Source organism: Elephantulus edwardii, unplaced genomic scaffold (genome assembly GCF_000299155.1).
Source record: "Elephantulus edwardii isolate Elephantulus edwardi_28Jun2011 unplaced genomic scaffold, EleEdw1.0 scaffold00147, whole genome shotgun sequence".
Taxonomy (NCBI): domain Eukaryota; kingdom Metazoa; phylum Chordata; class Mammalia; order Macroscelidea; family Macroscelididae; genus Elephantulus; species Elephantulus edwardii.
The window spans coordinates 7,250,086-7,264,335 of record NW_006399897.1 but is presented as its reverse complement, the minus strand read 5'-3'; the positions used below and the strand labels follow the sequence as shown (position 1 = coordinate 7,264,335).

The following is a 14,250-nucleotide window of genomic DNA, read 5'->3' as shown; positions in this document are numbered from 1 at the left end:
AAAAAAAAAAAAACCCAAACCGAAAAAGGGATAAATATATCATGGGTGAAGAAAAGGTATTTCAGTCTCATCAACATCTTTACAATGCTGATAAGTTCGTTAATTGTGCAGGACACTTAAGTGACCACAGAAAAAGAGAAGAGGCATTTTGCTTATTTTAAAGAATGTTACAAATATAAGTTGTACTCGATAAGTTCATTTCTAAATATAATTTTGTTGTATTACTTTTTTTGCTTTGTAATACTATTTAAGATAGTCATTCTACATAACAATGATTTGACAGGATGAAAAGTAGCCTTTAATTTTGGTGAATTTATACATACAAAATACATCTTCCATGATATGTTACCAACTTTGTTTTATAAAAGCAAGACTTTTTACAATCATTTATAGAAAAACATTATTCTTTAGAAATTATACTTACTATAATTTATCTTTTCTAAATACTGACATGAAGTGAATAACTAAGAATGTTATTTGGCAAAAGTATTTCTAGCCCTATCTCCATGAAAGGTGTTTTAAAGTCAAGATTATTGACTCATTATTTTACTGTTCTAGCCGCTAGCAAAGAGCCAAGAAATAACCAAAATATTCAAAATATTCTATTGTAAAGCTGACATAACAATGTACAGAGTTCAACCACATCTAATTTTTGAAGACCACTTGAAACAACTTAGCACAATTTAATGTCCTAACTTACATTTTTAGGGTAAATCCTGCATGTTTTAAGGGGCTGAGTTTTTAAAGTAAGGTTTTTCTTACTCTACATTATAGCAAAGCACTATTTCCCACTTACAGTTATTTAACTGTTAAACGTGGTACTAGGTTCTGTTCTACTAAATATCTCAGATTTCCTTCATTTCCACAATCCTACACTTAAAAAAATATTACTATTTTTTTTTTTTTTGGTCCAAAAGTTCCTCTGTTTCATAACAAATAAACTTTAAACAAGAAAACCCTACCAGGACTTTCGTTACTTCTTTTAAGTTCACTATTTTCGCTTTGGTGAATTAGATATACCTAGATAGGAAGACTTAAAAGTCAGAGTAGGACTTCTGTATAACAGTAAGTACAGTCATATAATGATAAGAATTCCTAATTATTAAACAAGTTCTAATCTTTATTATGGCTGCTATTACTGGTTCAGCTGTAGATTTACAAAACTGACATAAAGCTAAGATTTTCTTTGCCACCAAAATTACAAATATTAAAAAGTTCAAATATGCACACTGAGGCTGCAGTAAAATTCTAAATTTCTATTTTCACATGCCATGACTGTACCTAACAAAAGAACATGGTGCGTTTTATTGAAGGGGGGGGGTCCCCATTTATTTCTAAGAAAAAGCTTGATGTCAGCATTCACCAGAGCAAAATTCAGTGGCAACCTGCACAGAAGCCTTAATTTCACATCTTGCCAAAACCAAAATAATTTACACAAAAATAGATATAAACTAGGTAACAATATATACCAGTATATCACCAGTGCTATTTACATTAAAAATGTTGCATTGCATAATTCAAGGAATAAAATACCATCATGCATTTCATATTAATGTTTAATATGGAAAAAATGCAGTTACAGAACTAAGATTGCTTACCATGATTGTCCCAATGTTTACTAAAGGAATAATACTCAAAGCTTCTTGTTCACCTATCATCTTCTTCCATTCCCAGTCACAAATCTAAGCATTATGTATGTATGTGTATATATGAATGTGTATATACACACACACATATATAAAATATATATATGTATATATTATATATATATTATATATATGTGTATCTCATTACTAGTATCAAGAAACTTCTGAGTATTCTCTATTATACTGGCATATGAAACTAAAGATAGACTACATAACCACATTGAAAGTTGTCATGAAAATGTATGAAATAATCCCAAGAACTATAGTTCTTCAAACGTAAAAACTATTTGGGTCATCATAAAGAAGATATAGTCCTTTCAAAGTTTAATACCACTCTTTAGACAAATACAGATAACACACGTCTAAAAAGGAACATTCTTTTTCATTCTGAACAAATTAAAATACAGTCTGTTGCTCAAATAAGGAAACATTATATTATCGTTACATTAGATGATGTTTTTGTCATTTCTTCTGGAGAATGACTCTTTATTACTTCTTTGATGAACTGTTCAAGTGCGGTGAAATAGCCTTGGCACTGCCAGGTATCATTATGAGTTCCATCCGGAAAAATGGCTAATCTTTTAGTCCGAGATGGGGAAAGTTCATAAAGTTGCTTCATCATTACTGGTGGAATTAATTGGTCAGAGAGTCCAGAAATGAAAAGAGAAGGCATTCTGCACTGAGAGATTTTTCTGTAGGACAAAAATTTATTTTTGTAGCACCACAAAGGAAGATAGCGCATTGGAAAGAATGAAAATAAAGTGCTGGCCATATGTGGTATGCTTAAAAATGTGTTCTCCACCATTATGGCTGAAATCCTGTGTGAATTTTCAGAAGCCAAATGAATAGCCACTGCTCCTCCCAAGGAACGACCAAAGAGGAAAATTTTTGTTTTATCGAGGTCAGGTCTAGTCATCACATAGTCGAGCACAGCTTCAGAATCTAAGTAGAGTCCTTCTTCACTTGCTTCACCTTCACTTTTTCCATATCCTCGATAATCAACCAGCAAAAGATTAACTTTGAGGTTAACCAACATAAGCAATGCATTTGGTAACCTATGACCTATGTTCCCTGCATTCCCATGAAAATAAATTATAGTTGGGGGATAGGGTGAATTGTCTCCAGTGTATCTTATCAAAATAAGATTTAGACAGACTCCATCTTTGGTTCTGATGAAAATATTTTCATGTGGAATACCAGTGGGCATGGGAACATAAAGGCGTGAAGAAGATGGCTGTTCTGGAAAATAAAGCAATACATCCTGGAATTTATACAGAATACCAGCTATTGATACAAATATTAACAAAAGTAATATAATGCCTCCATACAGATGAAATGTCACTATTAAAGGTAGAAGAGAAATACGACAGAGAGCCCAAGACCATGATGCTAATGCTATTAACCATCTTTCAACAATGTTCCACAGCATCCATGACTTTTCCATTGTAGCTCTCTGTGAATTATTATTCCATAAGTATCCTGAGGAGAAAAAAAGGACATAATTAATAACAAATCTACTGCTGTGAAATATCAACTATATGAAAGATCAACAATAAATGACGGTGATAGGTGAATCCTTAGAAAACTACATCTTTGAACAAAATTGGCTGCTACCATCCCCTTTCCCTTTCTATCAACAACTTCCCCCCTGTATTTCACCACTGTCACATTTATAAAACATAACATTTCTCAAATTTGTACTTTTAAGTGTTTATTTAATAGAAAAATAAGTTGACATGTTTTTAAATTTTTTATATTGCAAAGCACAAATGAATTGACTAAGGTCTCACGTCTGTAAACAGTAGAAGGGAACAAATATGATTTCATGAGCTACCACTATCATATGCTATTATCATGCCAACTTTTATTCCTAAAAAGGGGACTAACAGATTCTAGTGGAACTAATAGATTTTAATTTATCTAATGCAATCAAGTACTATATATTGATATTTTAATTTGCTTATTATAGAAAATGTTATTAAATAAACAAGGTTATTGTCATTATGTGCCACTGACTTGGAATCAACTTATAGCTGAACTGCAAGGAGGTATTCAGAAGTATAAACTGCACAAGAAAAACCTGCCAATCTTTCTCCTACAGAGCAGCTAGTAGATAAGAACTGCCTTCCTCTGAGTTGGCACCATATGATTCCTTACCACTAAGCCACAAAAGCTCCTACAAAAGAGGGGTAAAACAAACAAACAAAAAAAATCTTTTTTTTTCTTTTTTTATTAATTTTAATAGACATTTACAGAGGTTTTGGATAATTCAAAGTTTTCACAATTACACTTAAAAGAATAATTTAACCAGATCTTAGCATTCTTTTAATTTTAAGAAAAAGTTGAATGTCTTTCACATCTTATTAGAAAGACTATGTTAATGTCATAAAACATAAAATACTTTTGGTATCATTTTTAAAGGTTTCACAATATGGAATCAATATAAACTGCTAGGATATAATACTGCAGTAAATATCTATGGAATAAATCTGAAGAGATGGTTTCATTAGACACTGTAATTACTGTTATAAAATGGATAAAAATGCAGTATGATTTGTAAACTCACAGTATAATTTTTACTCTCAAATTTAAAAAAAAGGCAAGATAGCAACATTAAAAAACTGCATGAAAGAAAATGCATTAGCACTGATAAACATTACCATAAAGAAAAGCTATTCTTAACTACAGTCAAATTTTAAAATTATTAATGCCTGATTTGAAAATTATACTCTATGTTCTATGTTAATAACTATGTGTGTGTGTAAATCAGATTTAAACACCAAAATATTATATTATCAAGTTAGAATGGTTACAAACACTAGTTGAATGATTTAATTAATCTAAAGACTTAGATTTTTGTCACTATTATAGCTACCTACTTTCCTATTTAAACTTTTGTTGAAGTAACTTTCTCTGAAAATAAATTAACAGTATAGCATTTTAAAAACTATTTCCTAGAAATCAACACTGCCACCCAGTTGTAGCAAGTTTTATTACAGTGAATATTCTATGTAAAAGTACAAACATAAGGTAAAATAAAATGTAAACTGAAAAAACTTACATCCGAACTATCCCTATACAAGCAGAGATCAAATCCAGGTAAAACTTAGAGGAAGAAAAAAAAATTATAGTATACACATAATAAAACTGTTATAATAAACTGCTTCAGGTCAATAACCTAATGATATAATAATGTTTATACTCAACAATAGTTTAACTGTTAATAGCTTAAATATACCTAGGGAAGCAGTTGTCAAGAAAGCAACATGTATACTGCAGTTGGCAAATGTTGCTAAGTACTTCTTCAAATTTTAAAAAGATGTTACTTTGAGAACTAAGATGCTTCAGAACCAAGTCATGGTACTTTCAACCACTTCATATGCATAAGAAAATCAGACAAAGAATCAGAAGGCTGAAAAAACTGCTGCCTTTAAATTGTGGTGTTGGTGACGAACACTAAATATACTATGGCTTGTGAAAAAAATCAACACCTCTGTCTTGGAAGAAGTGTAATCAGTGCTCTTTAGAGGCAAAGATGGATCGAGTTTGTCTCATACACACATTTTTAAGGGGGGGAAACATAAGAATTCTCCTGCTATTGTAAAAGTAAATCTAATCATTTATAACAAATAATGACATCAAGCAGATGAGTAATTGAAATTTCACTTATTTGGCAATATATTATATGTAAAAATGTTCTAAAGTTCCATTACCCTTAAAGTTGTGTCTATATCACATACTTCTCCAAAAACTAGGTCTATCACTTATTTCTAGCCTGAATTTCCTTTTTAGTATAAGAAAAATATCAAAAGAAATAATAATTTTTAAAATATTCTGCTCTAGGGGTCTATTTAAGAAATAGAAATACATCCAGAAATACAAAGTAACATAGCCATAGTATTTATAAGTACCTTTTAAAAAATTTCATGTTCTAATGTTTATCAGCCTTATTTACAAATGCTTTTCTAATTCTCATCTTAAAAGGAAATTCAGATGATTTTGCTCTAGTGGTGTGTCAGAGACAGTTAGGCTTGCACAGGATAGAGCAGGGGTTAGGGCTCTTGTCACTATGAGTCGCAAGCAACTCAACACACAGAACAACAACAAGAAAAACAGTGGTCTTTTAGGGAACTCTGGAGGCCCAGTGGTAAGAAAGTCATGCAGTTCAAATCTACCAGATACTCCACGGGAGAGATATGGACAATCTCTTCCCAGGCAATTGACTGCCTCTGAAAACCTGCTGGAAGGACAACTATTAATTGGTTCCAACCTAACAGCACACAACAATTATCAGAATAGAAATACACAATGGACTAAAAGGGGGGGGGAGACCCCAAAATTTGGTGATGAAATGGCAAAACATTGCTATTACCCTGATAAAATCCACAGCCATTGAATCAATTCCATGAACTATCTCTTAAGGATTCCAAAGCTGTAATCTTTATTAAAAGCTGATTCACCATTTCCCTCTCATGAAATGTCTGGCTCAATGTGCCTGTATTTCAACCAGCAGCCAGATGCTTGACCACTGTACCACCATGGCTTCTCACCAAACTATCTGGGTAAGGAAGGATTCATCAAGTCAGTTTTCTAAAAAAGCACATTTCTTTTACAAAGTTACAAAACCAAATAAGATATAAAGCTTCTAACACACAGAGCAGTTTCAATCCACCAGCAGCTTAGGAAACTGGGCAGGCTCCTCCCATCAGGATACACAGCCCTGTGTACCCAACACAGGGTTGCTAAGAGTTGAAATCAACAGCAGTGAGATTTTTTAAAATACACAGACAAGACCTATTCTGCAATCCAAACATTATTATTTACATCCACTTAGACTATTTAAACTTAGAAAAAGTACCTTTTTCTCCTTGTTGTACTCTCAAGTACACTACTATTCCTATCAACCTTATGCATAACAAGTCAAAACCTTACCTGATCCTGCCTCAGCCTAACAATCTCTGTTTTTAAATCCACTGCTGTCACTGCGTCAATCCACCTCTTCAAGGGAATTCTTCTCATTCACTGACCTTCCCTTTTTCATGAATATCAAGACCTTCTCCAGGGATTGATCCCTACTGATAAATGCCTACAGTATGTGAGAGTGAGTCTTACTATTATTTCCTCTAAGGGGTACCCTGACTGTACTTGTTCCAAAATAGGTGTTTGTTCTTCTGGTAGGTACCCCGGTATAATCAACAATCTTGGTCAGCACAATTCAAAGGTACTCTTCACACTTATTCATATGATACAACAGGAAATATTTAATTTGGGTCAGGTAAACCTTACCCTTTACAATGACTATCTTGCTTTCTAAGAATTTAATAGAAGTTCTTTAAGTGGACTTGGCTAACACATTGATCTCTTGATTTCTTGATTGTTGCTCCCATGGCTGGTATTTATGGAGCAAAATAAAAGGAAATCCTTGACAACTTCAATCATTTCTCTATTTCTTTGATGTCATTTGACTATTAGAAAGCTCTGGTGGACTAGTGGTAAAAAGTGTGCTGCAATCCCAAAGGCTTGCAGTTCAAATTCACTTGCTGTTCCACAGGAGGATGGGGAAATCTCCTCCCATGTGCTGTACTGCCTCCGAAAACCTGCTCATGGGTCAGCTGTAGGTTGCTTCTGATTCATTAGCAAACAACATCATCTGACTACAGGCCCAAGTGTAAGGATTTCGTTTTCTTAACACTGAGGTGTAAAACATACCAAAAGTATACTAGTCTTCTTTGGGAAGTACTTCAAGTCCTCTTTGCTTTCAGCAAGCAAAGCTATCACATGCATAATGCAGGCTGCTGATGAGTCTTCCTTCAAACCTGATGCCACATTCTAAAAATGGTCCAGCTGTATGGATTATTTTTTTCAGCACACATATTAAAGTGGTATAATGAAAGGATACAACCTTGACACATAGCCTTTGTGCTTTTAAGTCATGGAGTATCCTCTGTTCTGTGACTTGATTTTCGGTTCATGAACAGGTTCCACATGTTGTTGTTGTTGTTATGTGCCGTCAAGTCGTTGCGACCCTATGTACAATAGCCCTAAACTCTGCTCTGTCCTGTGCCAATAGCACTGTCTCCGACACTCCCATCCTGATTATCCCAGTCACTGAATCAATCCACCTCATAGAGGGCCTTCCCCTCCTTCGCCGTCCCTCCACCCTCCCAAGCATGATGTCCTTCTCCAAGGACTGGACTCTCCTCACAACATGTCCAAAGTATGTTAGATGGAGCCTCAGAATCCTTGCCTCCAAGGAGCCACCCGGTTTAACCCTTTCAGGACAAATCTGCTTGTTTTCCTAGCAGTCCATGGTATTCTCAATACTCTTCTCCAGCACCGCAGCTCAAAGGCATCCATTCTCCTTCTATCCTCTTTGGTCATTGTCCAACTCTCTGATGCATAACAAGTGATTGCGAAGACCATGGCCTGTATCAAATGCACCTTAGTCTCCAGAGAGACACCACTGCTCTTCAGTACTTTGGAGAGGTCTCTAACAGCAGACTTTCCCATGGCAATGCGCCTTTTAATTTCCTGGCTGCTGGTGCCAAGAGTGTTGACTGTGGAGCCAAGCAAGCTAAAGCTGTGTACAATCTCAATCTCTTCACCATCCATCCTGATGCTGCCAATTGGTCCAGTGGTGAGAATCTTTGTCTTCTTGACATTGAGCCTCAATCCTATACTCCACAACATTAAAAATAATTTCAATACCAAATTAAAATTTGTAAGGTCAAGAAGTGTGTTTCACCTTTCGTACTGTCTCCCAAATAGTTAATATGTTTCTGGGTGTCAGAGTTGATTCCAATTCATGTAATCCCTTCTAATGGAAAAGAACTCCCTAATAGTTTTCTAAATTTTAACTTTTATGCTTGCAATTTATTAAGTTTTATATTAAAATGTTTTTGAAGAAATAATCCAGTCATGCACTTGAACTTTTAGATTTCTAAGTACATTAAGTATATTCTGAGCAATGGACATGTATACTCAGTACCGAACTTTTAAAAAAACCCACAAAAACACAACTTTTTTTTGTTTAAGTCTATAATTGGGTATAGTTTCACATTCTCTTGCATCATCACTTTTCTTGGGAATGGGGGCAAATATGGCTCTTTCAATTCATTGGCCAAAAAGCTCTTTTCCAAATTTCTTAGCATCAACTGATGAGCTCATCCAGGGCTGCAAATGCTAACTGAAACAAGTCAATTGGTATGCCACTGATCCCTGGAGCCCTGGTTTTTGCCAATGCCTTCAGTGCAGCTTCAATTTCCTCCTTTACTATTGGCTCTTGCTCATATGGTACATCCTAAAATTTTCCAAGGTCAGTCAGTTCTTTTTGGTACAGTGACTGTGTATTCCCTCTACCTTCCAACAAAATTATTAAACAGTATCAATAATATCACACACAACCAAAATACTGATAAATATCATTTAAAACAGCTGGAACAGTACAAAGATAGGGAATTGCCAGAAGTTCGGGCAGGATTAACAGAGGGTGTGTGGCATCAGTGATATTACTGCTGATGTAAGATGATCCCAGATGAAAATAAAGAATATTAGAAGAATGTCTATTTATACTTTATTGACTATGCAAAGGCATTTCACTGCGTGGATCATAACAACTTATGGCTGACATTTAGAAGAACAGGAATCACAGAGCACTTAATTGTGATCATGTGAAACCTAGACCAAAAAGATGATGTGTGAACAGATCAAGGGAACACTAGATGGTTTAAGGCAGTGTATCAGTGTTATATTCTCTCTCTGTATCTATTCAATCTGTATGCTGAGCAAATTATTTGAAAAGCTGGACTATATGGCATCAAAATCAGAGGCAGACTCATCTCTCATGCAGACAACACAATCTTGCTGGCTGAAAGTGAGAACTTGAAGCACTTGTTAAAGATTAAAGAATCCAGCCTTCTAAATGGATTATACCTCAGTATCAAGAAAATGACAATCCTTACCTCTGGGCCAAAAGGCAACATCATGATAGATGGAGAAAAGATTCAAACAGTCAATTTCATCTTACTAATATTCATAATCAACAACCCTGGTACCAGCCAGGAAATCAGGAGACATACTGCACTGGGAAAGTCTGCAGTTAGGGACCTCTCCAAATTATTGAGGAGCAATGATGTCACTTTGAGGATGAAGGTGTGTCTGATTCTGGCTATGGTCTTTCCAATCATTTGGTATGCATCTGAGATCTGACAATCAATAATGATGACAGAGGAATTACTGATGCCTCTGAGTTCTGGTGTTGGAGAAGAGTACTGTACTGCCAAAAAAAGCAAGTACTGGACTGCCAAAAAAGCAAGCAACTATGTCTTGGAGCAAGTGCAGCCACCCCTTGGAGGTACAGGTGATAAAGCTTCGCCTCACTTATCTCAGACATGTGCTAGAAGAGGCTATTTCTTGGAGAAGGCATCGTGTTTAGAAAGGAAGAGGGTGGCAAAGGAGAGGAAGACCCTCAACCAGATGGATTGACACAGTGACTGCAGCAATACGCTTAATGTGTCAGTGAGTGTCAGGATGATACAGGATATGAGAGTGTTCAGATATGTGGTTCACAGGGTCACTATAGATCATACTCAGTTTGACAGCACCTAACAACATTTTTGGGTATGAGTAATAAAGACTAAACTAAATTTACAGTTTACCGTAAAACATTCCTCAAAAGTCACCATCATTACTCAGTCATAAACAAATATAATTTTACAATAAACTCTGACACTGAGGAACTGGAAAAAAAAAGAGGGGGTGGGGGAAAGAAGGCAATAAATTTTTAAAACTACCTGTACTGCAATCCCAGAGGTACATGGTTCAAATCTACCAGCTTCTCTGTGGGAGAAAAATGGACAGTCTCCTACTGTGTGATTTACTGCCTCTGAAAACCTGCTAGAAGGTCAGCTACGGGTCAGTTCCAACTCAATGGTACACAACAATCATCAATGAAAGTTAGACAAGTTTATATAAACCACTACTTGGGAGGTGTGTATGCATGTGGCCCTTCTTTTTAATATATTCTAGCATACTGTCGGTTTAACATGAAAATTTAGATCAAGGATGACTTACTTTCACTTACCTAACTTGCCAAATATCTCTCTGTCTGCATCACATGCACTCACTAAAAAGATGCTCTTAATGAACTGGGACAAAAAAAATTAGTATCGGAAAGAATTTTCCATTTACTAAATGTCCTGAAACTATCATTAAAACTCAATTTCTCCACCGAAGCTTAAGCAGGCATCATCAACACTTCTTTAGATCTTGAAGTTACAAGTTAAGCTTGTCTGGTCAACATTCCAGTAGGGGGAGGGCGGGGGAGGAAATGAACAATCCTATTCTGTTCATTCTCTTGGAAATAAAACCATTAGTGATAGCTATTTGGGACCAGACAAAATCTCTTTCAACTATAATTCATTGGGGATATTGGAAGATTTAGATAATGTATTCAGATTTAAACTTACCAGTTTGCCCTACCCCTAAGCGTTTAAAATAAAATATGCAAGAAAATGGATGACTTAGTGGAGATGGAAGCCCATTAATTGGGTTCCCTATTAAACCGTTTACATACAAAGTATACAGTTTTTATACTAAGGATTCGTGTTTTTAAAAAGTCTTGTAAAGCTAATGTCTTTCACCCAGATATATATAATGTCAGTGGAAGACTAGTGTGACTTCATTAGATACGTTTAGTGTATTTAGAATGTGTAAATTTGTGCTTTGAACTGTAGTTTAATAAATGTAAAACTGCAAAAAAAAAACCAAACAAAAAAAACCCTCAATTTCTGAGTCGTTTAAGATGTAATAAAATTTATTAGTCTCCAGATGTAATGAAAGTAACAGTTAAATATAAGGTTACTGTCACAAATACTATAGCCAAAATTGTGTGATTTCATTTATCAATAAATTGGTATTCATAGGATTAACAGATACCTTCCCCCCCCTTTTGTTTAAAAAAAAAAAATTAACCTGAGTTTAACCTTCTGTGACTCTGTCCCTAGGACCTGTTTTGTCTCAACAAAAAGCATTGCCATGGGCAACAGGAAAGAATACTGTGCAGTCCTTCACCTTCCTAACAGTTTGTCCTGTGCTTTAGCATCCCTCTTGGTGAAGGTCGTAGTCTTTCTCTGACACTCAGACATGATGTTCTTAACCAAGGAACTGTCCCTTCTGAAAACACGTCCAAAATATGAGACAAAATCTTGCTATACTTCTTCTAAGCAATATTCTGGTTGTACTTCTTTCAAGACAGATTTGTTCATTCTTCTATCAGTCCATGTATATTCCATATTCCTTGCAACCATATTTCAAAGTGCCAATTTCTCTTCCGTATTTCTTATACATCATCCAGCTTTCCTATACAGAAAAACAAACCAACCATAAACCCAAAACAAAAAAAATCTCATTGCTGTCAAGTTGGAACCAACTCACACTTGACCCTCCAGTGTGTTTTAAAAGGCTATAAATCACACAACAGGAGATTGCACATCATTCTCCCACAGAGCAACTGGTAGATTAGAACTGCCCATCTTCGGGATGACAGCACAACTCCTTATCTACTGGACCACGATAGAAACCATGACTTGGTTCAAGTATACCTTAGTCCTCAAGGTGAAATCTTGGTCTTTGAATACTTCAAAATGATCTTTTGTAGCAGATACAGTTAATACAATATATAGTTTGATTTTCTGACTGTTCCTTAGAATAATTCAAGTAAAATCAAGAAGTTAGATGAGACAACAAATGTGGCATCAGCATTGAAGGGAGACTCAGTAATACCCTGCATTATGTAAATGGAAAAACCAGGCTTGCAGAAAAATAAAGATGTCTTGAAGCACTTAGTGCAAGATCAAAAAACTGCAGCCTTAAATGTGGAGTACATCTCAACATCAAGAAAACAAAAATCCTCACCACTGGACTAACAGGTAATATAATGAATATTTATTATGAAAAAGAATAATGAATACTTAAATAATTATGGTAACAATAACTGAAGTTGTCAATTATTTAAATCTACTTAGTTTTATAATCAACACCCATTGTACAAGCAATCAAAACATCAAAGGATATATTGTCTTGGGGAAGGCTACAGACAAGGACTTCTTCAAAGTGCTAAAGAGAAAGAATAGCAGTTTAAAGATTAAGGTGCGAATGATCTAAGCCATGAGATTTTTCAATTGCTGAAGGTGTATCTGAAAGCTAGACAATAATTAAATAGACCGAAGAAGCATTGATTAAGTTGTAGTCCTAAGGAACAAGAATGAGTATACTATTGACTGCTGAAAGAATAAGTTTACATATTTTAGAGGAAGTGCAACCAGACTGCTCCTCAGAAGCAAGGATGATGAAACTTTATCTCACATACTTTGGCTATGCTGTCAGGAGACTCTAGCAGAAGACCATCAATGAGACAGACTGATACAATAACTATAGCAATGGACTCAAGCATGATGGGGATGATGGGGAAGGGTAGGGCAAATTTCAGCTCTGTAGTTTAGAGTTAACAGCTGACTTGAGAGCACCTAACAACAACTCTCAGACCAATGACAAAGATGTTCATATTATGTTAATGTGTAGTCCACAAAATCGTAGACTTTGACTGGAAGAGATTCCTATTTGTGTGCATTCAAAAAAAGGTGATCCAACAGAATGTGGAAATTACCCAAACAAGTAACATTTTGCTGAAGATTATTCAAAATTGGCTGCAGTGTACATCCATAGAGAACTGCTAGAAATTCAAGGTGTATTCAGTAGAGACTTTGGAACAGGGTAACTATTTCTGGTATCAGGTGGAAGCAAAGAATATCAGAAAGATTACCCACCCCCCCTTTCTTGACTATACAAAGGCATTCATTCAACTGTGTGGACCATAATAAAGTACGGTTAATATTAATAATAGGAACTCTAGACTTCTAAATTGTGCCCATACAGTACCTATACATGAACCAAGAAGCAATCATTCAAACAAAAGAGGAGCCTGTATGGTTTGAAATCAGAGTGTCAGGATTCTATTCATTCATGGTACCTATTCAATACATAAGCTAAGCAAATAACCTGAGAAGCTAGACCATCTGATGGAAAATGTGGCATCAGGATTGAATGAAGGTTCACCAATAACCTGTGTTATGCAGATGATCTAACCTTGAAACACTTACTGAAGATGATCAGCACACCTCCTCACAACTGGACCAACTGCCAACATCATGATAAATGGAAAAAAGGTTGACTTTCTCAAGGATTTCCTTTTATTTGGCTCAACACACACCCATAGAAGAAGCAGTTAAGAAATCAAGAGACATTGTATTGGGGAAATCTGTTGTCAAAGATGTTTTTAAAATACTAGAGTATAAAGGTATCAGTTTAAAGACTAAGGCGCCCTTAACCCAAACCATGGTATTTTCAATTGCTTCATATGGACAACGAATAAAACAAAAAAACTGATGGTTTTGAATAACAGCGTTGAAGAGTACTTAATAAATCATGGAGTGCCGAAAGAAGACCTGTCTTAAGCACTCCTCCTTAAGAGGCAAGGGTTTACAAAAAAAAAAAAAAAAGAGGCAAGGGTGGTGAAACTTGGTTAGTCTTATATACTTTGGACCCT

General features: G+C 35.3%; 1 protein-coding gene across 1 annotated transcript; it reads right to left on the bottom strand.

Moving 5' to 3' along the window:
* Positions 1 to 2,076: 2,076 nt before the first annotated feature.
* ABHD13 (abhydrolase domain containing 13) lies at positions 2,077 to 3,090 on the bottom strand. The gene has a single exon (XM_006894617.1). The coding sequence runs from the start codon at positions 3,088 to 3,090 to the stop codon at positions 2,077 to 2,079; it is 1,014 nt and encodes a 337-aa protein (XP_006894679.1).
* Between the last annotated feature and the right edge of the window lie 11,160 nt (positions 3,091 to 14,250).